We start from the raw sequence: 27,425 nt of genomic DNA, 5'->3' as shown, positions 1-27,425 counted from the left end.
CTCTTTGGTGTAGTTGATATGATATTGCTTCCATGTGAATTACCTGAATCACAGCAACTTTCACCTTTTTTTTTATAGCCTTACCTGAACCCATCCTTCCATCCCTCCAAAAAAATTACCCAGTAAGTGTTTCTTATGGATTTACTACATCATATATGTGTGTGACCCTGCTTCTCTAAATATATGAATTCTTAACTATCTCTAACTGGATTAAGTTGAATTAACAGTTCCAGTAGATCAGGTCATTGATATGCCAGACCTAGGTGTGAAAAAGATTATTTGCTGCTTTTGGTAATTTCTTTAATGAAAATTGTTATGTATGGGAAGATCTGACACACAGTTAGAAGAAAGTGCTAATGAAAACCACTGACCTAGTTCTCTTTATGCTGACCTAGAAATATTCCTGTGTCAGCTATAACTTTCTGGTTCCTGTATCTTCATGTGTTAAGTAGTGCTTTTTCATTCAGCTCTGTTGCTTCAGAATTCCTTACCTTCCTACAGCTCTTGAGTTGCCTGGTATTTCCATGTGCAGAAAGTGAGCAATACATGGTTTACTAAGGAAACTTGAGACATCACAACATTTGACTTCAGTCCAAAAAGAAAGCACTTTCTTGGAACTTTGCTATTGTAATCAGATCATACTCTGTTCATTTCTGGAGAGGTCAGTGAATCAGTATACTTTGGTCCCTCCAGAGTTAGGAGTGTAATAGTGAGATTTAATCTAAGAAAAATTATCTAGAAGTAAAAACTGCCCTCCTCAATATTTACCTGTGCACAGAAGTGCTATTGCTGAATCATTCTATGCTGTAATTTATTAACAAAAAATGCTCAAATGGGAATATTTAGTGGTGCTGAACATCAGAGAGAAAATACTGTGTGTCGGCCATTTTGGGTAATTGAGATAATTGAGATGCAAAAGAAAGCATTGAGCAATAATTCACTGCAGTTTTATTTATGCATTGTAAATCTGCTTAAGGGATCCTGTGCTATATTTTTATGGTCTTTATCTTTTCCTGTCATTTTTTGTATGGTACTCTATACCTTCTAGTTTCTTCACTGGGAGTGCTGAAGAGTTTTTGAAACTATCTTTCATTTCTTGTATCCTTAGCTTTATCTGATAGGTTTTTGAATTGCTAGATTTGCTAGTTATATTTCCTTAAAGTTTATGTGCTGTAGTGTTCTAAGTTTTGTGTAGCATGTTATTTAGAGAAAAGTGTTTAGAACTGACAACTTTTGACTCTTCTGTATTTATAATGCAGATATTTATATTTGTTGTGTTCGAACTTTGTGGAGACCTTCAGAATACTATAGAAATATTAATGCCTTCAGTCATTAAAGCAAATGTATACACTACTTAAGCTAAAAAATCTAATTAATGTAAATGCAAAGTTTTATCTTGTGTTGTGTGAAAATGGTAAATGACTTGCAGGTGAGCACTGCTGTAAGAACTGCATTTTTGCCCTGTTTTGATGTAGATTATCCTTGATTTTGTTGTTCTTTCTTATATTTGGAGAATTGATGAAATATTCTAGAATTGCTAACAAGATTAGAAGAATATTTTATGCTTGCTTACTGCAAACCAAATTGCAAGTACGTTTTTGATCTACTGTCTCCATTAGGAATATAATTAAATGTTTAAAAATTATGAAACTTGAAATTTCTGATTACTGATATTTCAGAGGAATTTAAAGTGAAAAATACAGCAAAACAATTTTGGCTCTCGTGGCTTGCAGTAATAATTAAAAAGCACGGGCAAATTTCAGTATCAAAAGAAACCATATATTTTTCTTATGATTGTAGCTGGTCAGAGTTGTGTCTCTATACAAAAACTAAACAAACATACTGCATCTTCCCTATGTACATCTACCCACAGTTTTTCAAAATCAAATCTGCAGCCTGAAAATACTTCCGTGATATGGAGGAAACTGCTTATCTTAAATTGTTGGTACCATATAGGAGAGACATGCTTACATAGAGGAGGAAACAAAAGACAGATTCTGTGCCTCAGTGAATCCCTGCTACAAATGTGAAGGGTGAGAAGTCGTGGAAAGCCACCAGATTTGCCCACTTTTGCATTCTATTGTCGTCAGGTAGTTTCCAGCTGGCACCGAGCTGATGTGTTTTAGCAGCCACTAGTTTAAAGGGAGTATCAGACCACATCAAATGCAGGGTTGTATTCTGGGGCTTCCCATGCCCCCTAGCCAGGTAAGGTAGATGACAGTAGCCGACCAAGTGCATTCATCAGTTTTGAAGTCTATATAGTATGTGCTTCCATGTCAGTACTTCATGAATAATCTCTAGAGAACCTGTGGTGGATTAAACCGTTGTGGCCAGTGAACATGGCTTTCACTGGCACTCACAAGGAAACTTGTGCCTGACTCACCACTGTTTCAAGAAGTCTGATGTTTTAACTGAAGTCGAGATGAAATTGGGTTTCCATGAATGCTCTGGATGGTGAACTTCAAGGACTCTAGCATGAGCACATTTTTGTTTCTGCTACCTCAGCTTCATGTCATGTCTTGCAAAGGGTGGGGCAGAAGGTGGGATGGTCCTTAACATGAGAGTCAGCCCTCAGAAAGATGCAGTTTGCTTCACACTGAGTTGCACTTTTAAAATATTTAAATATGAGTTAAGTACTCGTTTATAGGACTGGGGAAAAGAATATTTTAATTATGTTAAGACATTATGCTGATGTAACTACTAAATTTTTTTGAACAAAGAATCTTGTACATTCAGAGTTAAACTCACTATACATCAAAATACTCAAATATAAATCTTATTTAGATGTACACTTTTGTTTCTTTCCAGTGTGTAAGGTGGAATGAGTATACTTAAAAGCATTATGTAGCCTGAACATGAAGCATGTTGCTGAATACTGGTATTTCTTGAGAAATCAGCCAATCAAAGTAAAAATTAGAGATCCAGCAAAAAAGGCAAAAAACTTTCACGTCTCTCTTCTGTGGTATCTTAAAATAATGGAGAGCTCATTTATATTTGTTGCTCAATCAGATCCTGAATCTAATTTCTCTCTCTTAAGACAACTTGAGGCAAAGAGACAGTAAGCAAAATAGGGACTAGTTTTTAATAGAAGCTGAATTTTTTGCCTTCTAGAGCAAGTTAAGGAAAGAAAATGTACTTCCAAAGGTGCTTTGTAATTACATTTTTTTAGCAACATCACCTATGTGCAGAATCTGTAAGCTGTACCTTGTTTTGTTTGTCTAGTTATTCCCTGAGTCCCTCTAGTGGGAAGGAAAATACTGTTATCCTTGTTTTACAGCAGGTGGACAGAGATGAGTTGAAGCTAGGGGATTATCATGGGTTGTCTGTGGCAAAGCAGAAAAAAAATATCTAGGTATCCCTTAGCTGGTCTGACCTCTTGTTCACTAGACACAGAGTGATTCCTTTGTTAAGAAATGACCTTAAATTACATTGTTGGTAATTGAATTACTGAATAATGGTATATCTTGACAGAAGCTGTCACTAAATCTTGCCAATTTTAAGTAGCAATTAATTTGGTTTTACGTGTAGAACTTTCTAATATGGTAATAGCAACTTAAATAACAAATTTTCTGTATTTCAGAAAGGTGAAACACTTGGTTTTGCCTTCTCAGTGGGGTAATCAGCAACCCACAGTGAGCAAAAAATAAACCTACTAACAGTATCACAAACATGTGATTAATACATTGCTTTTGTTTCCCTTAATAAGTCTTATTTTCTTCCAGAAAAGTCCTATCAGTTATGCCTTCTAGTTTGCAATACTCAGTTGTCTTTTTAAGAGCAATTTTTATAGTGACATACCCACTAAATCAAGTGGAAATGAGAATTACTTATATGCATCTCTTAAACTAGGTCGTTGAGGGTTTTAATAGTTAGCTGCTATAGCCTGTAGCCTGTGTTTGTACTAATGTACGTGTCTAGAATAATGTGTGTATTTGCTTGAAAGCAAAAGCCTTTCTGAGTGAGAAAATCTTTGATTTGTCTGATATCTTATTGTCTACCAGTAAAAAAATAGCTTATTTTTATGAAAAAAATAATAAAATAAAGCCTAACTTTTTAGCTGTCGAGGCTATCAACCTCACTGTGATGGCAGAATTCTCTTGCAATTGAGAGGTTCTCAGGCAATTAAATATTCAAAGTTTAAAAAAATTAATCTTGTCTTCCTTTTCTACTGCCTCCAAACACTTACTAGTCATAGTAGACATCTGTTGTAATTTCGTTGCACTTCTGTTTTGTATTTTCTTAGGTCAGTGGCCCATTTTCTTCTTCCTTTCCCCTCCTCCCTTTTATGTTTCTTCATCAGCTGGTGTACTGTTAATTCTAAATTCAATTTTTCTGACTCTTCCTGAGTTTTCTGTGGGGATGGACAAGGAATGACTTCCACTGTAGTATCTTCCTGATTAACTTTCGGGTTAAAACTGTGTTTATTATATGGCATTGGAACAACTGTTCCTTTCTAGATCTTTGTATACTGCATATCTGCTTTTTATGTCTGTGTTTCCATTGTTTTGGTGTCTTCTGATGAACTATAAACTGTTAAATTCTGAGCTTTGTGAACTAAAATAATGTTTTACATATAACATTTTATCATATGAGATCAACCATTGAAATTTTTGTATCTCTAGAAGAGTGGCTTTTTTCCCCCCAAAAGGTGTGGCACAAGGTTCCAGGAAGTTTTGCTGGAGCTGACAGAAAGAAAATGGGAGTCTCAGGCTTTCCAGTCCTACTGGTTTTGTCACTTAACAGTACTTTTCTCAGAGGAAGTAGTGCCAGCTGTGGATATGGAAATAATACTACACTATGTAGTGCTTCTAGTGCTATTCTAGTACTAAAAAATTTGAATCACGCCTGATACTACTCTTAAAAATAAAAAAATGAATGAGTGGGGAGGGGAAAGAAGATACAGTAATGAGTGAACAGGTTCCTAAATTTAAATAAATGTGTGTCTTTATCTGATTGTAATATTTGCTTCTGTGTACCTTGAGTTCATTTTCAGTAAAACACACAACACTGCTGTAAAATGGTGTTAAAACCAGGTATCAGCAAGTTATAAAAATTGTTCCTGTAGCAAGAGGAGATATGTTTACTTCTATGTACCCCAGTCTATCACAAGAACCTAAAGGATGCAATGGACACTGAGACAGCAGGGCAGTTCTAAAACCATGTGTATTTAGTCTTGTATGTAGTCCTTTTTAAGCTGGCAATGGTGCCTTCTTTTCATAGCAAACCTGATTTTTTCTTACCCCATCATACTAACCCTCTTCCCCTACAGAAAAGCATGCTTCAGCTGAAATGCAGCATTCTGTGTATTCGCGTGTTTTATATAACTTCATTGGTGGTTGGGGTTTTTTTGTTGGTTGTTGGGTTTTTGGGGGTTTTTTGGAGTTTTTTTGTGTTTGTTTTTTTTTAATTCTTGGCTAGAGGAAGTCATACCTGCAGTCTTTATGCTTATTTTGTGGGTGGATGTAGGTTCATTCGTATGCAGTTTTTAACTTGGTGCTTGGTAGCAATGATAGGCCTTCCTCTGGATTATTTCTGTACTTCAGTTAAGCTGTGGGAAATTGACAGTAGGTGCATTAACTTCATCTATGTATTTCTCAGCTGAACTGCAGTCAGCTCAGTGCAGGCTCAGCTTTTGCTCTTGTAGTTTTAAATGCAAGTCTAGTTCAAAGATTCTCCCATGTTAAAATTCTTTATCTTGTATGCTCCTGTGCAAGATAATTCTACCTGAGTTCAGAGGGAGTAACTAGTATTCAGTGAGGCAGAAGAGAAATAGTCCTTGGCTTGTCCTTGAACTTAAAATAAGCAAATAATAGGCAGCTTTCTTATTGTGGAAAATACATGTATTGGGGTTAAAGCTATCTCTGTGTATATATATATATATATGTATATATACACACTCTGATTTTATTTTGACAGGAATGTTTTGATCCTACTATGCAGTTGCATTTTGTTCATCAAGCACCACGTACCATTCCTCCTTACGTCTCAAAAAATGGATCAAGCCTTGGAGATTTGCTAATAGGCTTCTTCAAATATTATGCCACAGAATTTGAGTAAGTAATAAGATCATTTTAGTGGTTTAGAAGATATGAAATTTTGATTCCTTCTATTCAATATAGCAACACTTTATAACCCTTGAAAGAAAGAAAAGCAGCAATGCAGGAGGGGTGACTGAGAGAGAGGAAGGCTATGAGTGGAAAGGCTAAATGACAGTAGGAATGCCAGTAAATTGTCTGATATCTTCTACTTAGCTATTCTTTCTTGTAAAATAGTTCCCAAAGGTTAGAGAGCTTTGTCCTTTTAAAATTGCTGGGGTTTTTTATACTGTTACACTATTCTATAACTGCTTATTCATATGTGAGATCTGTTCTTAGTTGTCATTTACGGCATCAGCTGTGATATGAATTATTTGGACCTTGAGGGCTGTGCTTGTCTTTTGTCATACTTGAGTCAATGGAGGTAACTGGCCAGGTGGCTCCTTACTTTGATCAGAATATAAATCTGTACAGGCTTCACCTAGTGAAGAATTCTCTCATGTATAGTTATTTCACTCACATTATTGGTTTACTAGAGTCTGAGTTCAGTTTTGGCATCTGGACTTCCTTATATAAAAGGAGAAGCTTAAGTTGTGAGGACATCTGAAAAAGCCTTAAATTACAACTGTTTTGCCAAATTGTTACCCATGTACTTCTGAATTTCTTAGAAAAAATGCTTGTTCTTATAAAATATCAAATGGTTGTATCTCAATCAGCTTGAAGATCTTCTAAATAACATCTGAGGCAGTTGTTTCATGCATGTTGCTGTCCTGCGTATGTGCATCATCTCCATTTCTTGGAAGGAGAACAAAACAGACAATTGGATACGCATAATTTTGGAAGTGTTCATAATTTACTTTAATATAAGAAGTGAAAGACTATAAAATCATTAAAGCATTTCTGGGGTGTGCATCACATGTAAAATATGTAAGCTAAATCCCTATGGCCTGTAGTAATGCATGAACCAACTGCGTTTTGTGCATGCTTAAGCCTGACTGAAAGATTTTCATGTAAGAAATTTTCTTTCAATAATCTCTGCAGATAAGAGAATGGTCTTTTGTCTGAAATGTTTCTCCTGACTACTTGTCTTTTTAGCTGACAAGGTGACGTTTACTAAAGAAGCAAATGAGAAGACAGTGCTGGGGGATAACCTTAGATTCTTAATTTGTGTGGGATACTACATGAATCTTTTACTACTTGACTGTACAAGCTGTTAATCTTCTTATATATGAAAGTAAATATCTTATCCGTTAAGGAATTTTCTGGTTTGCCTATGCAAAGTACCAGAGATGATCTGGTCTAATTACAGGAAAAATACCTAGTTTGACTTTTTTGTGTTTGGGTGCTTGTTAACATAGTCAAGACCAGATTTCTGCCTAAGTTGGTGGCTGGTCCAGAATGACTTCATTTTTGTCTGCTATTAGAAAGGATATGCTAAGACATATGCAGACCAAAAATTCTGCAATATCAGTGTTTGAGCTGATTGCAATCCCTAAATACTATTTTTCTGATGATTATAAATCAGGAAAAAATACTGCTTAGATTTATTCATAGACACACAGAGGAGCTTCTGCATAAAAGAAAGCTTGAAAAAGTAGATAGTGAAGATAGGATAGTTGCTGATGTCAACAGAAGAAACTGTTTCAAAAAGCAGCTGAATAAAAAGAATACCTGATGTGTTCTTCTGGTGTTCAGTATTTGTTAAGTATTTAATCATTTCACTTGTGATATTCTGTTAAAAAAAAGAAAAAAAATACCAGTAAAAACAGCCATTAGAATTCCTGTGTTGAAAATGCTGCTACATAGCTGAGAAGTCATTTGAGGAAATTATGCACTTAATGCAGCAGCCTTTATTATTTTTAACTCTTTCTGCAATGGAAATAAAATTTAGTCAAGTGTACAGTTTATCTGTGTATCCCTTTCAACTATAAATCCTCTTTGAAAGGAATAGGATTGATAGTAAAATTCCATGTTACTTTCATTGACTGGAGAAGACAAATAAGTGCACCGTAGGGAGGAACATGAACATGGTGCTTAAAAAGTTTTGTGTGTGTGATAGCCAGCCAGTGAAAGTAAAAGTAGTCTCATGCTAGCCACAGGACCTTTCATCTTTCCTTTGAAGTTGCTGATGGGAACAACAGTACAAATGAGAATGAGGGTAAGAATGAAATATATAGAATCATAGAGTAATAGAATATACTCAATTGGAAGGGACTCCCTCAGGATAATTGAAATCCAGCTCCTGGAACTGCATGTGATCATCCCTAAGATTCATTCCCTAAGACCCTGTGCCTGAGAGCATTGTCCAAACACTTCTTGAACTCTGTCAGACTGGTGCTGTGACTGCTTCCCTGGGGAGCCTGTTCCAGTGCCCAGCCACCCTCTGGGTGAAAAATACTTTCCTAATATCCAAATTAAACCTCCCCTGACTCAGTTTCATGCTGTTGCCTTAAGTCCTGTCATGAGAGTGAAGAGATTGGGGTCAGCTCCTCCTCTTCCCCTCATGAGGAAGTTGCAGACTGCAATGAGGTCTCCTCTGTCTCCTTTTCTCCAGGCAGAACAGACCAAGTGACCATAGCCACTCCTCATACAGCTTCTCCTCAAGGCCCTTCATGATCCTTGTGGTCATGCTTTGAACACTCTCCAATAGCTTTATGTCTTTCCTATACTGTGACACCCAGAACTGTTCCTAGCACTCGAGGTGAGGGAGGTGAGGCCACCCCAGTGCAGAGCAGAGCAGGACAATCCCTTCCTTGCCCAGCTGGTGATGCTGTCCCTGATGACCTCAGGACATGGATGGCCCTCCTGGCTGCCAGGGCACTGCTGGTTCATGTTCAACTTGCAAATACAGCCAACACAGGGCTCTCATAGTTCTGTCTTTCATGGAAGAACTAGAGTTAGAGTGTGAGTGTTCCTTTTCTTTGCTGTAATAAGTAGTTTTTTCGCTGTTTGTTTTCCCTGTGAAACATTTACTAGTGTCTATATGCACCAAAATTCTGAGATTGTATTTCAGACAGTGTGACTGTTAAATGAGGCTATATTTTTATGATCTGTACTGGGCCACTGAACTTTCCCTGTTGGACTGTCATGTGTTTGATGAAAAGATTGCTTCAGAGATTGTGACTTCAATTTTTGTAAGCTCCTATCTGTGGAGTAGGATGCACTACCAGATTTGATACACAGGAACTGTTTTTCTGAATGAACAGCATGCAATCAAGAATGATCAGATCATGTGTAAAGATCATAATTTTGAATGGAATAAATCATTGAAGCCACCTGTCTAGAATGTTTTAACTACTGATCCATTTTACATGTAATCATCAGGAAGTTAAGAGAAGATGGAGATATATTGTTTTAAATTTCTCCCTCACTCTAGCAAAGGCCATTAGGTATTTCAATTAAAATCAGTGATTTTTTTTTTACTTGATATAGGACAAGATGGGCTTAAAGAGTATAGCAAAGGAAGAAATAGGAGCTTTGCATCCTGTGCAGTCATGCATAAGTCCTTGTGCTGTATTTATTTTCCCTTATGCTTTTAAACTGTTTTGTGTATTTAGACTATAAGGTGTTTCAGAAAATTGTTTTTCCACAGTCTTACTCTAGGGTTTTCAGTGTGTCCATAAGAAGTAATTTTTGTACCTCTTTATCCCTGTCCCCAAAGAAATGTGGTTTGGAAATTGCAGCATGTATTGGAATAGCACACCCTATGTGGCAAAGCCCGTTTTGTCTTTATGGTTGTATATTTATCTTGCCATTAGAGTTCAAGTCTGTAATGCTTCTTATGATACAGCTGGCTATGGTAGTGACTTCATTTTAACTTTACCTATTTAAAATTGTCCAGTGATTAAGTAGTGAATGTAATCAAGAAAAAAGTGTAGATGTTCCCCGAAGCAAGTATTTGGAAACGTGTTTACCAGCCCCTCTGAAGGAGGTGTCTGATTTCAATTCTGCAGCTGTGAGTGAAGGCAGCAGGTTTTCACTTGGCTGTCTCCTTACAAAGTGAGACCTTGAAGCAAGGCATTGCTCACCTGAATTTATTCTTTGTGATTACTTCCCTTAAATTTACCATGGCAGGTTAAGTAGTAGTTGTTTAGGATCATTCACTGATTTGTTTATGGTGCACATGGTAAAAGCTTGCTTACATTTTAATGACCAAATATAAAATTTCAGCAAGAAGTTGCTTGCAGCTCTTTTCACAATAGAATGAGTTAGGTAATAAAGGGATCATTTTTAATACTATGTTGAATTAAATATATTTGTAACTTGTACCCATCATACTGTGTGTATACAAGTGGCTTTGATTTGTAAGAATGCTCTGGAAAAGAAAAGTTTTTTTTCCTGTTTGTACTGTAGTCATACAAACACCTGAAAATACCTACTAGTCTCCTCCTTTCAAATACTTGCCTTTGCCATGAAAATGACATATCTAATGCATTCAGTGAATACAGAAATAATTGATAATTGAAGTAGCTGTTTAAATGGCAGTGTTAACTCACAGATAGAAAATGTGTGCAGGGAGAGTATCTGCTTTATGTTGGCAACAATTAAGTTATTATATGCAAGCCAAAGTAGCTAAAATTGACACACAAATAATTTGCTATTCATAATTAATTTCTAATTCAGTATGATCTTGGTACCAAGACAGTTCTGTATGACTGTCAGATAAAAGAGTTGTTTTCAAATTTAAATTTCAATTTTAAATAAAAGGCTTTTAAGTTTCAAATTTAAATAAAAGGCTTTTTAAACAGCAAGAAGTGCCAATTTTTTGTTGCTTTTTGCTTAACCAGTGTATTATAAATGCATTTATATTTTTGCTGAGGGATCAAGTATAGCCTAGGAAGAAAATAATTCAAGAGAAGAATTGCTGTTTCAAGTGAAACAGTACTGCCTTGTTAAACCAAATACACATCAACTACTTCTTTGCATGACTTTCTCTCTCTTTCTCTCTCTCTCTCTTTCTCTCTCTTTCTCTCTTTCTCTCTCTCTTTCTCTCTCTCTTTCTCTCTCTCTTTCTCTCTCTCTTTCTCTCTTCCTCCACTGGCCTGGATCTCTCATTTTTAAATAAGGCTTTAAAAAAAGCAAACTGTAAGCTTCTGCTCGCAACATGTGTTCTTGAGCAGCAGTTTAAGCTTGTTTGATGCTCTAAGCACAGGGGGTTTGTCTTTTGTCTTTTTGTGTGTGTGCGCTTGGGGTTTTTGAGCAATTCATCTGATTTAAGCCTATATTGATGGTTGATTATTAAAAGACATGATAGGAAAGTATTTATGCTCCCTATTTATCACAAAAGTAGTCTACTGTGGGAATTAAGGAGAGGAAGGATTATGGGTTAGAATGGAGGCTTTAGTGTACATTGAATTCTAGAAAAGATCATCATCATTACTAATTTTCTAAAGGATATATTAAGAGAATGCTGAACATACACACTGAGGTATCCTAGATCTCTTCATGTGCTGTGTCCTGCCTTTTTTAAAAATAGGCCCTATTCATAGTGTTAAATATTTGTGTTCTGTGAAATTACAGTTATTGAAACAACTGAGCTCTATAGGAGGCTTTAATTTTGAGTTGTATTCAAGATAACTTGTAAAATTACAGTCAGGATTTTTAGCTGACTTGATGACTTAATGACATTGTTGACTTAATGGAGTTACAACAGCAGATCTGTGGTCTAGGGAGGACAGAATTCTTTCAGATTTAACTGATGAATGAACGGATGACAGTATTTTAATTTACAGTTGATATCTACAGATTTACTGCTGGTGGTTGACATACCCAGCCTAGCTCCTCTGTCAGGTAAGACAGATAAGACTAGTACAACTGGAAGCATACTGCCCAGCTATTTCTACCCATTTAGTCAGGACATATGGTGATGTATTGGTGATCCAACTGTTCACTGATGTGGTGGCTCCTGGGTTTGCAAAATCATCAAGATTGGTAGAGACCTTTTAGACCATCTAATCCAACTTCCAATGCAGCACCACTGTAATCACCCCTACAACATATTCCCAAGTGCCACATCCAGACATCTCTTGATGGTGATTCCATCATTTCCCTAGACAACTTATTCCAATGCCAGTTTACTCTTGCAGTGAAAAATTGTTTTCTAATACATAATCTCAACCTCTACTAGTACAATTTAAGGCCATTTCTTCTTTTCCTTGACACATGGCAGAAGAGATTGACCCCTACGTGGCTACAACATTCTTGTAGTTGTAGAGAGAGTTGAATTCCTCCTTGAGCTTCCATTTCTCAAGAATAAAAAATGCCCTTTCCATCTGCTCCTCATAGGACATGTTTTCTAGACTCTTTCCCAGCTCTTCTTTCAACAAACATCAGACCTCAGTGTGTTTCTTGTAATAAAGGGCAAAAAACTGAACACAGCATTCAAGGTGTGGCCTCAGCAGTGCCCAGCACAGGGGGCCAATCCCTGCCCTGGCCCTGCTGGCCACAGCATTGCTGATCCAGGCCAGGATGCCATTGGCCTTCTTGGCCACCTGGGCACAGCCTGGCTCATGTTCAGCTGCTGTCACCAGCACCCCCAGGTCCTTTCCAGCCACTCTGCCCCAGCCTGTGGAGCTGCCTGGGGTTGTTGTGACCCCAGGGCAGGATCCAGCACTGGGCCTTGTTGAACCTCACACCATTGGCCTCAGCCATGATCCAGCCTGTCCAGATCCCTCTGCAGAGCCTTCCTGCCCTCCAGCAGATCAGCACTCCCACCCAGCTTGGTGTCACCTGCAAACTGATTGAGGGTGCCCTCCATGAGATCATTGGTGAAGGTATTAAACAGGACTGGCCCCAGTACTGAGCCCTGGGGAACAGCACTGGTGACTGAACACCAGCTGGATGTAACTCCACTCACCACCACTGTCTGGGCCTGGCCATCCAGGTACTTACTCATTCAGTGAACAGTGCACCTGCCCAAGCCACCAGCTGCCAGTTTCTCAAGGATATTGCTGTGGGAAGTTGGGAAATGGTGTCAAAGGCTTTGCTAAAGTCCATGCAGACTACATCACAGCCTTCCCATATCCACTGACCAACCTGACCTCCTTGCCACAGAAGGAGATCAGGTTGGTCGGTCAGGATCTGCCTTTCATAAACCCCTGCTGGCTGGGCTCAGTCCCATGACTGTCTTGGATATGGGACGTGATGGCATGCAGGATGAGCTGCCCTCTTTAGTTAAAAGCAGCTGAAAGGTGGCTGGGTAGATGAGAACATAAAACTGGAAGTGGGGTTTTTTTTGGCTTCCCTTATGTTTGGGATATTGTTGTGCCAAGTGTTATAAAGATGGTGGCACCTCAAAAGGCCCTATAATCTGCCTGCTGTTCCTGTTTAAATGTGGTAATTTCCATGTTTTGTTGTAAAGCTGCCTGCAGAAAGTAGTAGAGAGTTGTTGTACTTGCAGATCTAAAATTCATCATATATAAAGTATTGAAACTTTCTAGTAATAGAAAGTTTCCTTTCACAAGGAAAGGTTCCTTTCACAAGGAAGGCCTATGAGCAAATTATTTCTACATATCTTTATACTATTGAGTGTTGTTTATGGAATGCAGTATGTTACTTGTCTACAGTTATTCCTTATATATCTTTTCTTCCTACAGAAAATTCTGAAAAATTTGACTCTGTAATTTATTTTGAACTTGGAAATAAATGTAGGTCACAATGTAAATTGTCACAAAGTTTGACATTGTTAGTAGAAAAATTCCATTGTGAATATATGTTACTCATGGATAGCTGTGATGCTCTGTTTTGGAGATGCTTTTTGTACTTGAAGTTCTGTTAGTAGAAAAGTTTTCTTGTTTCCTACTCATGATGTTAAACTAAATTACTCATTATTACAAAATACTGTGATATCCAGACTTATAACATTGCAATCTGACAATTTTTTTAGTGTAAACTGATAATTTGAAGATAACTAAGAGTTAAAATTTTTTACAAATTGTTTTCCTTTTCTTTAGTTGGAGCCATCAAATGATATCAGTTCGTGAGGCCAAGGCTATTGCAAGACCTGATGGTATTGAATGGAGAAACAAATTTATTTGTGTAGAAGGTAATACGTGAAGCTGCATTATAGTTTTTAAGTGTTAAGGCATTAAATACATAAATCTATAAATTAAACTTTACCTTGGTTGTGTTTTGAGAAATATATTGCATGTGTGCATTATGTAGAGAAGGAAGTATAACCAATGTAAATAGTTTGTAAACAATCCCGTCAAAAACATTTGAGAAGGAAGCTTAAGGTCTAAACTGTTTAAAAATAGTACTCCTGACCTTTTCTTCAAGAGCACTCATTGCCCTGTTACTTTTGGACCAGGGTTTAGGATTTTGATAAGGAATAGCCTTTATGCCACTAGTGTGTGTTTTTCTGCTCCACAAAAATAGTTGTCAGTTTTGCCGAGTTTGAACTTCTGAAAAAACACAGCAGGCACATACTCAGATTATTCTTGAAGAATATGCTTTGTTCTTGCAATGTTCTGGCATTGCACTGACTAGGTTATGTATACGTTGATCTCCTTGTGGGTACTATTTTTGGCTGGCTAGTGAACATAGGCTTTGTGCAGAGACTACGTGATGCCTTCCAGAACTGGAGGGTAAACCCAGGCTACCTGTTGGAGTTGCAGGTCTCAGCTGTCTCAGTGCAGAACTGAGTAGGAGCACTGTACAGACAACCAGATTCATGTGCTAGTGACACCTTTCAGCTGCTGTGGGGAATGTACATGGAGAAGATGAGCAGGGAAGCATACATAGGAGATGAAGCTTGCAGTAAGGAAAGAGAAGATGATAAGCCAAGAGAAGGATTGAGATGTTAGGAGAATGAGGACAGACTGAAGGGGCTGAGAGTTGCTGGGTAACTGGAAACAGTTGTCACAAAGGGAGAGCTGGCCTGAGCCCTGGCTGCAAATTAATGAAGGCTGTTTGACGTCACAGGATGAAATAGGAATATAACTTGAACAGGAGACAAATGGTATGGGGAAGGTTGTTAGACACTGAGAAGATTTTGCTGGGGGAGGAGGAGAATAAGTCTGTTCATCTGTGGATGAACAGACATTCTTCAAGATTGATAAGGTTTAGGGTTGGGGTATGTATATACTCTCCTGCATTTGTGCTGCTCTGTGCAGAGAATCGCCTTCAATCAACTTCCCCTGCTTGTGAACTTGGTTATTCTGTGGTCCAGAGCTCACGGACTTGGCCATAGTCATATGAATGTCAGTGTAAAGCCACATGATGGGATTCCTGTTCTTTATTTGATCCTTTGGGAAAAAGTCAACAGTTATAGGTGAAGAAGAACACACTGAAATATAGTTGCATTGGACTCTGTGGTCTTAGAGTTGAGAAATGTGAGAATCAGAGTATCTGCACAGCTGAAATGATTCAGAATAGCGTAGTGAGGCACTGCCAAGGCTCAGGTCTGAATGTGGGAGGTGGGAATGCTGGGCTGCTATGTTTGCTGCTGTCACGTGATGCTGATCCACTGTGTTGCAGGGGGCTGTGTGTTTGAAGCTCTCAAGTATTTTATGACATTACAAAGTGGTTGAATAATTAGGTTCTCTTTCTACCAGGCTGGAAAATAGAATATACATCAACATAGATTGATTTCATAGAACTTTTCCTTAATGCTTTTGCTTTTGAACTATTAAAAAAGTCAAAATTATCTATAGGTGATATATCTGATTCCTTCCTTGGTTCAAGACCTAGTGGGTTTAGCCTCACAAACCAACTTTTTTACTTCTGATTTGGGAGGGAAAAATAAAATCTACTTTTGCTCAAAGTAGACTTCATGTTTATAACAGCTGTTAAACTGAACTAGGTTAACAAAGTATGTACATAAATTACTGTGTACTTGAGAAGAAGATTGCAAAAGTTAGGTAAACATGCCAATATATTCTGTTTTCCAAGTCTTTGTCAAATTTTCCTGTTCACAGATTAATATTACAGTAATTGGTACTATTGCATTTATTTTTAAATATCTAAAATGTACTTGTTGATAAATTACACAAGTCTGTGCCTGCAAGTTTCCACAATTCTGCATATAGTACTGTATTTAGATTAGCTCAAGAAAAACTGTATTGTGTTTTAAATGTTATGGGCCTTAAGGCTGATTCTCATATGTACTTCTGCTGTTAGAGAAACAAATATAGTAGAGATGCTCTTTCCAGACACTTTAAAATATGATAGGCTTTTACTATGATGGGGATACAGTGATACAGAGAACCCTGCTTTTGGATAATATTTTTAACAATCCTTGTCAGAAGCTCTAAATGGCTATTAACTATTCCAGTTTCAGTTTAAATCTTGTCTGTATCGAGTAATATCAACTACTGTCCTGTTGGAGAATAGGAAAAGCTAGAAATGTGGCAATTTTATGAGATAATTACATTGATAATAATTTAGGGAAATCAAATCAGAAGCCACCTAAGCTGTACCTGATTCATATTTGTAGTTTCAAGTCTTTCAGATCCACATGCTAAAAATAATTTAAAAAAATAATTCCTCGGGCTTGGTTAGCAGCAGTTCTGGAGCTCTGTGATACCATGTATTTTTGTTTGGAAAAATTATTCCCTTTAGTCTTTCCCTCAAGCATCAGTGTTAAAGCTGTGTTACTTTTTTGTTTTAATATTCTCATCTCTGTGTTTGAAGAAAATAACTTTAAACAAACTCTTACTGTCTTGATGGTTAGAAAATATAGTGGTGTAAAGAGTAGCTGATTGTAAAATTATTCTTGCTGTGCTTCAGAGAACCAGTTTGTCTTTTGACAAACAGTAAATAGGCAGGAATATTAAAGGGAAGATGTGAGTTAGCTCTTGTGCCCGGAATGCCTTTTTTCCACAGATGGTTTGAGAAGATTGTACAGTTCAGCCCTTGTGGCTTTAAAATATAAATATGACTTGACTCAACATAAAGGTCCTAGCATTAAAAAAGCAGTTACCATCACATTTATGATACACAAATAAAATGCTGTATTTGTTCACATAGTATATGTGAACATGGAGTTCTTAATTATACTAGATCACTCTCTCAAATAATGAGACTGATATTAGATGACTGTGTATGTTTTATTTGGTTTTCAGTTTTTGTTCTAAACTAGAAGTATGATGCATTCTGAAATAAGAGAAGTTTGCCTGTAACTGTCCACTGAAAACTAGGTAGTTTGAAGAGAATCCTTTTAGAAGATTGCTAAATACAACATTTATTGCATGAAAAAATTTCTTAGTGAATTTAAATAGCTAGCAGAAATAAAAAAGCCATGGAGCATGTACCAAATTTGAAATTCCAGTCTCCATGAAGGTACAAGCCCTTCTGGTGTCTGTGTAATGCTTTATTTTGCTATACATCACTGTCTGAATGAAAGTAATTCATAACCAACTCAAACCAAAAAAAAAATCTACCTGATCTGACAAATACTTCTGTGTTTCTGTGGTCCTTGAGGACTTCCATACATTCTACCAGTGTGAAATACACAATATTACCTAAATAGTTCTCTATTAAGGAAAAAAAAGACTATAAAATCTGTTTTGTAGCACACTGTAATGCATATTTTTTTAGTATCAATTGCTTTAATGTTGGCAACCGTATCAGTAGCAAGAACTACTTTTTTAATCTTGCAATTAAAAAAGTTCCAAACTATTAATTAATTTAGGATAAAAAGGGAGGGGGGAACATCACATTGATTAATCATCAGTTAGAAAGTAGAACCCCCAAATGGTTAACTTATGAACAAATATTGCAGAATAGGTATGGTGTGATAAAGATATGAGCAGTTGGTATGTCTTATATTAAAATTATACTAAATATTTTACTATATTCTCAGTATTTCACTGAGAAACTGTTGAATGAGATTAATCTAAAGTGAATAGTTCCAAGAATCTCATGTCTCATATGTAATAAGTTTCAAAATATTTTAATATGCAAAATCATAGTCTGATATGTTATCACAGACTATTGAGCTGTAGCAGATAATTACTACTGCATAGTACAATCATAGTATGCTTCAACACATAATAAGCTGAATTTATTAGAAATTACATATCATTAAAGCATTCATTGAATCATAGAATGGTTTAGGTTGGAAGAGACTTTTAAGTATCATCTCTTTCCAACTCCCCTGCCATGGACAGCAACATCTTTCACTAAACCATTTTTCTCAGAGCCTTATCCAACCAGGCCTTGAGCACTTCCAGGGATGGGGCATCCATAGCTTCTCAAAGCAACCTCTTCCAGTGCCTCATCACATTCACAGTAAAGAATTTCTTCCTAATAGCTAGTCTTAAGCTTGCCCTTTTTGGTTTAAACCTATTCCATCTGGTCCTATCACGACATGCTGTTGAGAAAAGTCCCTCTCCAGCTCTCTTGTAGGCCCCATTTACATACTGGAAGGTGCTATGAGGTCCATCCCAGAGCCTTCTCTCTAGGTGGATCAACCCCAGCTCTCTCTGTCCTTTCAGAAGAGGTGCTCCAAGCCTCTGACCATCTCTGTGGCCTCCTCTGGACTCCCTCCAGCAGGTCCCTGTCCTTCCTGTGCTGGGAGCCCAGAGCTGATGCAGCCCTGCAGGTGGGGTCTCAGCAGGGCAGGGCAGAGGGGCAGAATCCCCTCCCTGGCCCTGCTGCCCACCCTGCTCTGGATGCAGCCCAGGACACGTGTGGCTCTCTGGGCTGGGAGTGCCCATGGCTGGGTCATGTCCAGCCTCTCAGCCACCAGCACCCCCAATTCCTTCTGGGCAGGGCTGCTCTGAGTGACTTCTCCCAGTCTGTAATCATGTCTGGGATTGTCCCGACCCAGATGCAGCACTTTGCACTTGCAGTTTTTGAACTTTGATGAGATTTGCATGGGCCCACTGCACAAATTTGTCCATGTGCCTCTGGATGGCATCCTGTCCTATAGTGTCAACTGCACTGCTCAGCTTTGTCTCTCTGACAATGTTTTCCATTCAGAGCATTCAGAGAATTCAGTGTTGGGGTGTTTTGGTTTTTGGGAGTTTTTTTGGGTTTTGGGGTTTTTTGGTGGTTGGGGTTTTTTTTTGTTGTTTTTGTTAATTCCCTCCTCCTTTTTATTGGTTTGTTTGTTTTGTCTTGGGTTTTCTTGTTCTTGTGGTGGGGCAGTTATTTTGTGTTATTGGTTCATTTAGTTTAGTTTTGGTTTGGGGTTTTTTGGATAAGTGTTATGTAGAAAGAAAGCTTGAGAACCAAAGAGGAATTGAGTATTTAAAGTACTTTTAGAAAGCAGCTTGACCCTACTTTGTTAGACAACCAACTCTAGATTTCTTTAACAGTTTTCATGTTTGATTTTGATCCTCCAGAGCCCTTTGATGGGACAAATACTGCTAGAGCTGTACATGAGAAACAGAAGTTTGATATGATCAGAGGTGAACTTGCACAGGTAAAAAGTAATCTCATGTAATTTTTCTGGTCACTTTGTTTTTCAAGGTAGTTTTACTATCTTGAAAATGCTAGTCATTAAACCTGCCTGTTTCTGATGTTTTATAGTTTGTACAATAAGTAGTAAAAATGCATGTTTTTAAAAATATGTGGAAAAATAATTTAAGAGTATTCTTTAATGTCTACCATTAAACTTCAGGTTTACACTGAAATGGGTACTCCAACTAGTAAAAACCCTCTCTCTTAGATTTTCTTGTGTGTGTAAAATTCTAACAGTGGTTAAGACCTTTAAACTTTTTTTTCATTCATTATTTATTTTTACATGAATTTGAGTGGTAATAGATAATATTTTATTATTCTTACAATCCCTTTTTTTAATAAATATCACCACCAAAATAATGGGGGTTTTCCTATTTTTAATATCTTACTTAGGTGGGTACTTTTCTTTAGGGAGATCACACTCATAATTTTAGAACATGAGTAGTTCAAACATGAACTTTCACTGTCCTAGTCAGGGGAGGAAAGGACACTTTGAAACAAGGGAAAATTTAGACTTTGGTTAAGCGTTTTTCTGAAAATTTTTTGTATCAACTCTTTTATGCTTCTCTCCTATCATAGGCATTGCTTAGGTATTGCTACTCAAATTCTAGGTTTCTGAGATCTCTGACTATTTTTTATGTAGCTATGACTAGGGATTAGTGCGTAGAACTGGCTTCCAACTTAAGTTAACCGGTTAAGACTCCCCTGTTAAGCTGTCCTCGGAGGTTCTTGTTTACTCCAGTTATTCGTGTCTTCAAGTACCTTGAAGGCTTCTCCAGCAAAACATAATTCAATGCCAGATACTTGTAACAGAGCAAACGCTAAAAGAGACACCTTAGTCATTTTCCTTGTAATTCTATTCAGAAATTTTAATAAGTTTTTCTTTTATTTAACCATGTTAGCATACAAAATACTGAATCATTCATATACTGGTACATAAAATAGTTGATTTTGTGAATCTGCTTAAGTCACATTCACAAAGTGGTTTGGGCTCTCACGGTACTCTGAAATCAGAGTGAACTTCTCTTTGCAGAGTTTTCAGTTAACAAAATTTATTTCAAACCTCTGTGGTTTTCTGAAAAATGTAAGTAGATGTTTGATCCTAGCTGTCTAGAAGCAATATACCAGAGTGAAACAGCCCTGAAAAATGTCCTTTTTACCAGATACCATAAGAATGACAATTGCTCTAAAAGTGCAAGTACTTTTTAATATCCTGCACTATTTTTAAAAAAGCTTAAGCAATCTGTTTTGTCCTTGAGAGGATTGTTCTTCTTGTGGTTTTCTTTACACATTGGAGTGTAAATGACTTCTGTATAAAAACAGGAGGGTCATTGCAGTTGTTTGCAAGCTCATGGCATAGCAGATGTCCTGAAACTCACACTGGAACGCAGAAGAAAGTTGAAATAACCTATTTTAGAGACACATCTGAGTTCTGGAAATGACCTTGCATAACATCATTTATTGGGGACTTTGACATGTGTGAATTTGAGACAATTATTTTGCAGTTAGAGTACCAGTGTAATGCTTAAATATTGTTAACATTTCTGTCTCCAAAAGTCCAGTCTGTTACCTTCCTCATTAGTTCATTGCGTTTTGTGTATTTTTGGATTTTGCTTCCCTTTAAAAATCCCAAAAACAAATAAACAAAAAATACCTCAACCCACAAATTTTCTTTTCAAGAAGGGGAAAAAAATCAGGCTTAATTTTGTGGCACTGTGATGCTTACTGTTTATAATGGTATTTAAGTTTTAAAGCAAAGATTATATAGTCTTTTTTAAAAAACCTTGTGTGTTTTTTCCTCAGGCTTGGCAGTTATTACGAGAGAAGAAAGACCTGAACTGTATATTGCCTTTAAAAGCAGTCAAACAGAAAAGATAACTGGCTTCTTTCATTTTCCCTTTTTTTGGTATCCTACTGAAATAAAGAACAGTGTCAAAATCAAGAGGCACTCACCCCATGGTTTTTATGACCTGTTCTTCTCTGTAAACTTTTGTTAAGGAAATGTTTATAAGGATGTGGCATATTTTATTATCAGTATTTGTTAATACAGCTCTTCAAGATATGCTTTCTGAAAATGCTTGCATTGTTGACTTCTAGAAGAAACTCACAGCAAACAAGAAGAATACATCTATTTTAAGGGAAGAAGTATGGGGATATACTGACTTGTTTCCTGCATGATTTGTGTAACCGTTATTTCAGACAGATTTAATCATGAAAGATAGACATTCAAAGTTAAACCATGTGCAAATCTGACTACATTCTTGAGGCACTGTGCACTACCAACTTCTTGATGAACAGAGTCTGTGCTTTACATCTGCTGAATTGCAGTAAGCACTTCTGCTCAACTTTGCACTTTCCAGTTTTATTTCACTTTTACTTGGAATAACAAGCAACTGTTTATGAAAATGAAGCTAGATTATGGTTGGTAGTACTCTGAATATCAAGAACTATAATCTAAACCAAAATTTTCAAGCAACAGTTGTACTATGAAGAAGTTGAAGTAAAAAAGCTCAATTCAATGCACATAAATGCTTCACATTCACATGGAGTAGAAAGGAAAATTTTTTGTGCTTCCTTTTACGTATTTGAAGTAATAGGGGTGCCTCTTTTGGAGAAAAAGACCAAATCAAAATCAAAACACCTCACATCAGTGCTGAAATAAGCTGGGCTTCTCATTTGATTTTGTGTAAATGTTTGTGAATTGATCAGCCACTGTAAATTGAATCTAAGTAAGTAATATTGAAAATTATAGTTCTTCCAAAAAAATTGCAAACCTTCTCTTAGACCTCCTATAGCACAATTTGTGTCTCTCATGTATTTGTTATTGAAGACCGATTAATTTTTAAGGTTGTATTTACCACTGAAGTTGAATTTGTACTTCCATTTTTTTAAGTTTAATATTTTATATGGTGTCCAGTGAAATAAAGTTTATATATGGAAGATACGGGTTATTTTTCCAATTTATGTTATTTTGTACTGCATATTTAAAGTATTTCCTATAATTAAGTAGAATAGGAAATGCCCCATGAGCTAAGGCCCATGTTGCAATTCATCAAGATTTGTTATGGCTATTCTGCTGTACATCTTTAATAGGCAAAAGTTTGGTTTATTTCTTTCTCTAATAACATTGTGAAAACTCTTCTAACCGTTGAATAACAAGTATTATGTCTTCTTGTGCAAACTATTAAGTTCTAGTTTATTTAGAAGTTCGAAGTACTGTAAACTATATGCCTGATGTGAGATTACTTCCTAAACACTTTGTCATGGTCTACTGTATGTAGAATTTTATCTTTTTTCTGCAATTGACTTTTCTTCTTAATTTTAATTGTCTTTCAGTTTTAAAATGACTCCAGCAGTCCACTGAAATGTTCTTCCTCCTTGCATATGTTCACCCTCACTGCCCTTTTTCTATAGGATGGTAGACTTGAGTGTCAGTGAAACATTCACTTTGATTCACTTTATGTAAAACTGAAGCACAAGATTTTAGAACAGGATGATGTCTGGATTCAAAGATGCTCTACAAGCTCTATGTAGATTCTGGGAAAAGAGAATGTTGGCTGTATCTTCTTAAAAAACATGTTGGCTATATCTTTGTCTAGAAAATTTAAAACTTTCCCAACCTAGAATAAATAAGAAGGGACATAAATGTTTAAAGTTGGTTTAAATGTATTTTAAGCGAGCTGAATATGAGAAACAAAACTTTATAACAGGCATAAAACTTTCTTATGAGTTTGTATTGCATCACCTAATATGTCAACATTTCTTACACCTTAAATTAATGCTTCATGTTTAATTTAATTCCTAGCTGTTTTTAAAAGGTTAGTTTAAACATTGTGGTATTTTTGAGCTACTCTATAAAAATGCCCTACCAATTAAGTGGTATTTTTAATACAAGGTAAGGTCTGTAACTACAACAGTCTGTGTCTTTCAAAAGAATCCTTTTGAATTTTTTTCTGAAGTTTATGTCCTTCTGATAAACCATGTCTGTAACCAGAAAATCTAGATGGTAGTTTTCCCCAGTTTTTTTGAACAGACCTCGTGATAGCATATTTGTTAAATAGTGGGCTGCAACTTTTGTCAGAAAACTTCAGATGTAATACCACAAAGTAAATTGCTTGGGGAGAGTGGGTAGGAGCTGGACTTGAACTTTGGATTCAGTTCTGTATAGTCTCAAGTTTTTTGAGGTTTAATGATCTGTGTTTTCATCTCTGGGCAAGTATTCAGAGTAAAAAATTCACTAATGGCTACCATAAATTTTAGTGTTAGGGTAAAATTTTCAACTTTCCTCAGCTTAAAAATAAAAACTTTTACCTTCTTATCCCTTGCCATACATCCTGGCAGGAATAGTTTTTTCTAAGAGCTCTTTGGTAAAAGGTATTTTTCGCAACTGACCAAGGTGTCAGTGTGTGTGCAAGATGCTGTCTTCTTTGGAATTTGTTATTGCTTTGAAATAAAACTGGTTTAGTTCAGCGCTTCTATTTATTTAATTTTTTTAAATTATTATTCTTGACTACTCATTTTGGCATTGGGTTTTCTTGTCTGTTCTCACCTCATGTGTCAGAAACCACTAATGTCTTCTAAATTAACAGGCTCAAAGGTGCACAGTAGGACCAAACGTTGGCAAGAGCTTCATATTTGGTGACAGTGATGCAGAACTGGCTGTGCACTGTGAAACTTAAAGTTTCTCTTCTAGCTCTTGCTCTCACTTGTCCTGAAATGCGAATATGTAAGTGAACTCTCAGTACCTTTAGGTGAGTTGACAGTATAAGGTGTTACTTTTTAAAAATCCCTCAGAAATCAATATAAATAAATTTTAAGACTCACACTGCAGGATGACATGGTCATTTGGGAGAAACGGGGAGTGATGATAAAAGGATGTAAGATGATTTTTATAAAACCTGAAGTTAGCATTTGTGAGCACATTATATTTGTGAATCCCAAACATTTATTTGGAACTAGTGCTTTACTTGAACTTGTGTTACTGGACTTGAGTCACAGTATATTTGATGTTAAATTTAAGTCCATCACAGAATGTCACTCTTGATTTATTGTACTGTACTGCTACAGGTTGTCCTGTGTTTTGTGGTTTGTGGGGTTTTTTTGCCTTGTTCTCTGTAATCCTTGTGTTTTCAGATATAAATATTTCCATTGATTTTACTGAGTGTGATGCTTGTCTGAAGAGCATGAAAGAATGTGTGATTTTGGTCCATTTACAGGTCAAATTCACTTGTGAGAAGTACAGATGAAAATAATTGAAGGGTTTCTGGTAAAAGAGTAATTGCCTTTCTCTTGCTGTGCTGAAGACTGAATCAAAACTTGTGCAATGTATGTATGTTTCATCTATAAGCATTTCTGGAAGACTTGTAAAGCTCTCGCCTTCCACATGAAATTTAAGGAAAAGTACTTCATAGTCTTTACATTTTGCTGTGTACACTGTCTATGCTCATGATGAAATGTAGAGTTCAATTTAGTTTAATATCTGTTCAAAAATACACTTTTCAAAAAATTACATTGTCACCTTGTAAATTGCATATGTCACTGTGTAGGTCAAGAGAGCAGAAAGACCTGTACAAACTGTTTAGGAATGTCAGGAGAATTTTTATTTTGTGTGCAGAGATAGCTTGTAGTCAGAAGTACATGGCTGGGTGTTTCTATATTTACAGCACTCTTAAGGAAGAGTTTGCTGATTGATTTATTACCAGATATTTATTTGAAGAACAATGAAAAAAAAAAGCTGGGGGCATTGGAGTTACACTGTGCAAACAGTTGTTTATACTTGAGATATCTTGGAAGTTCTTTACTTAGAATCAGGGGTTTAATGCTTTTCCTCCTCTTCTAAATTTTTTTTTTTAAATAAAGTCATTATGTTGACTAATACGATGGGAAATATTTCTGTTTTGTGTGTGAAAAGCACTGCATTTTTTGTAAAATGCAGAATAATAAAGTATAAATGTGGCTTAACCTAAACTCTGCATGGTAGTATAGTATGTCTTTGCTTTGTAATTGGTTCAAGTCCACTCAAATAGGAAGTTTTAAATGTCCTGTGATTTAACACATTGATAAATCGAGGGTTTAAATACATTCCTTTTTCATGGTTAAATACTACAGTGCATCTGATAGATCTTACAGTACGGTATTAGTAATTAAATGTGTTTGTCAGAGGCTCATTCACTAGTTACTGTATTTGACCTTTCCAGTTTGAGCTTGAGGCACTCTGGGTGTTCTCCAGGGCAGAACTTTTGAAATGTACCTTCTCCGAGGCCACAGATAAACCCTCCTTCTGCTTCATCTGTACCATCCACCCCAAATTTGCTAGAGGTGACTGGGGAAGGTCTGCTTGGCCCCCTTCCTCCCTGCTGCTGCCTGACTGCCCTGTCTGCTGTAGAAACAACTCCATGGCAGCAGCGCAGGCGAAGGGGGAGAGCAGCTGGAGAGATGGCCACGGGGCCACGTGTCCTGGCACTGGGTTGGTGCTAGGAGACAGGGTAGGAACAGCAGCGACTCTGCGCTGTAACTTTGCTGCCTTCTATTTAAAGACTGCCCTGAGTCAGGAGAAGTGAGTGCTACTGGGGATGACAGTTGCTTCAGGCAGCCCTGGGGAGGACAGGGCTGGGGGTAAACATCACCGGCAAGGGCCTGAGCAGGGAAGGGAATGGAGGGCTCCCGCGGCTCTGAGTGTGACAGGGCATCCGAGACTTCGTCCTTCATAGGAGATGAAGAAGAAGAGGAAGAAGAGGAAGAGGAGGAGGAGGAGGAGGAGGAGGAGGAGGAGGCCATGGACCCAGAGGAAGCAGAGGAGCTGGCTAATAGGTATGTTCCCCCAAAGGATTTATAGCCCCAGAGGGAGCTGGCAGCTCTACCCCAAGCATCATCCCCCAGGAGATGCCAGGATTGGAGTCCCATGCTGGTTTATTGACTTTTCCCCCTTCCCTTACCCAATTGCTGTAGATAAAAAAGGAGGGAGTAGAGGGCTGTAATATTTTTTTCAGATGAGTATGGCTGTAATTAAATTTTGTGTGGTAAGCGCCTACCCCGAGTTCCCTGAAAGCTTTTCTATTTAAAGATCCTCTGATGTGCCAGCTCAAGTGGCATCTCCTTCCACTCCTCCCTCTCTGGCTGACTCTTTGTCACATATGGATCTTAAATGCTTTGCAGATTTGCTTGTCAGGGAGAAAATGCTCAAAGATTATAATGGTGCATTAAAATTGGTTCCTTTTTATGGCCCTTTATTCCTTCCCACTTGTCCCTCCCTCTTCAGTTTCTTCTTTCCTTGAAAAGGAAAAATTTGTTGTACATGTCTTATATTGCTGGTCATGATTTGTAAGGCTGATTTTTGTGGTGGAATGGGAAATATTCTATCCCTTTGATCTTGATTTTTTTTCTCTTAGTATTTTTGTTTTCCTAAGTCTTCCACAGAAACAGTTTATTGTCCTGTGATTGCTCTCCTCCCGTTAGGAATGTAATGAGCAAGGCTGTGGCCCAGTGCCCTGCCCAATGGTCTTGCGCAGGATGCAGAGGTGTCTGCAACCCCGTCCAGTCAGACAGACTCTGGCTGTGCCAGCACCATTGGTTTCATAAAGAGACCACAAGGCCTGAGAGTCCCCCAGCCCATACCAAGTCTCAAGATTTCTTCCTTGTCTTGAGTAGACCCCAGCAGTTTTAAGTGGATACTGTAGAAGAACCTAAGATGTTAATATTGGTAGCTTGAGTTTTTTCCAGAAACCCATTTTTTAAGAAACATGTCATACAGTTCCTAATACCTCTGTGCTGTGAAACCATCTGCATTTACCATCACTCCATGTGAATCACAGTTCAAAGGGCTTTCTGACATTGCTGATGGTCACTGGAGAAAAAAGATGCAGTGGGGAGCTCTCTGCAGCTTAACCTACCCAAAGTGCTGCAAGAACAAAAGCCAAATGGGGAAATGTATCCTAGAACTCTAGGAAAACCCTTCTGGAAATAAAGAGCCAGTTTCCCACAATG

The 27,425-nt window shown here is 37.3% G+C and overlaps 2 protein-coding genes across 2 annotated transcripts in view; both read left to right on the top strand.

Moving 5' to 3' along the window:
• The window catches only part of TENT2 (terminal nucleotidyltransferase 2), a 44,773-nt gene extending 19,364 nt beyond the window's left edge, over positions 1 to 25,409 (top strand). The window contains exons 11-15 of the mRNA XM_036403238.1: positions 79 to 122; positions 5,917 to 6,053; positions 13,988 to 14,079; positions 19,325 to 19,404; positions 21,246 to 25,409. Of these exons, the coding sequence (XP_036259131.1) occupies positions 79 to 122; positions 5,917 to 6,053; positions 13,988 to 14,079; positions 19,325 to 19,404; positions 21,246 to 21,320 (428 nt within the window). The 3' untranslated portion in view covers positions 21,321 to 25,409. The remainder of the gene's footprint in view (positions 1 to 78; positions 123 to 5,916; positions 6,054 to 13,987; positions 14,080 to 19,324; positions 19,405 to 21,245) is intronic.
• Positions 25,410 to 26,035: 626 nt separating this feature from the next.
• The window catches only part of CMYA5 (cardiomyopathy associated 5), a 45,849-nt gene continuing 44,459 nt past the window's right edge, over positions 26,036 to 27,425 (top strand). Inside the window, exon 1 of the mRNA XM_036403208.2 lies at positions 26,036 to 26,252. Within this exon, the coding sequence (XP_036259101.1) occupies positions 26,095 to 26,252 (158 nt within the window). The 5' untranslated portion in view covers positions 26,036 to 26,094. The remainder of the gene's footprint in view (positions 26,253 to 27,425) is intronic.

Source organism: Molothrus ater, chromosome Z (genome assembly GCF_012460135.2).
Source record: "Molothrus ater isolate BHLD 08-10-18 breed brown headed cowbird chromosome Z, BPBGC_Mater_1.1, whole genome shotgun sequence".
In the NCBI taxonomy this organism is placed as follows: domain Eukaryota; kingdom Metazoa; phylum Chordata; class Aves; order Passeriformes; family Icteridae; genus Molothrus; species Molothrus ater.
Note: the sequence above shows the minus strand (reverse complement) of the source record. Positions and strands in the feature narration are given on the sequence as shown.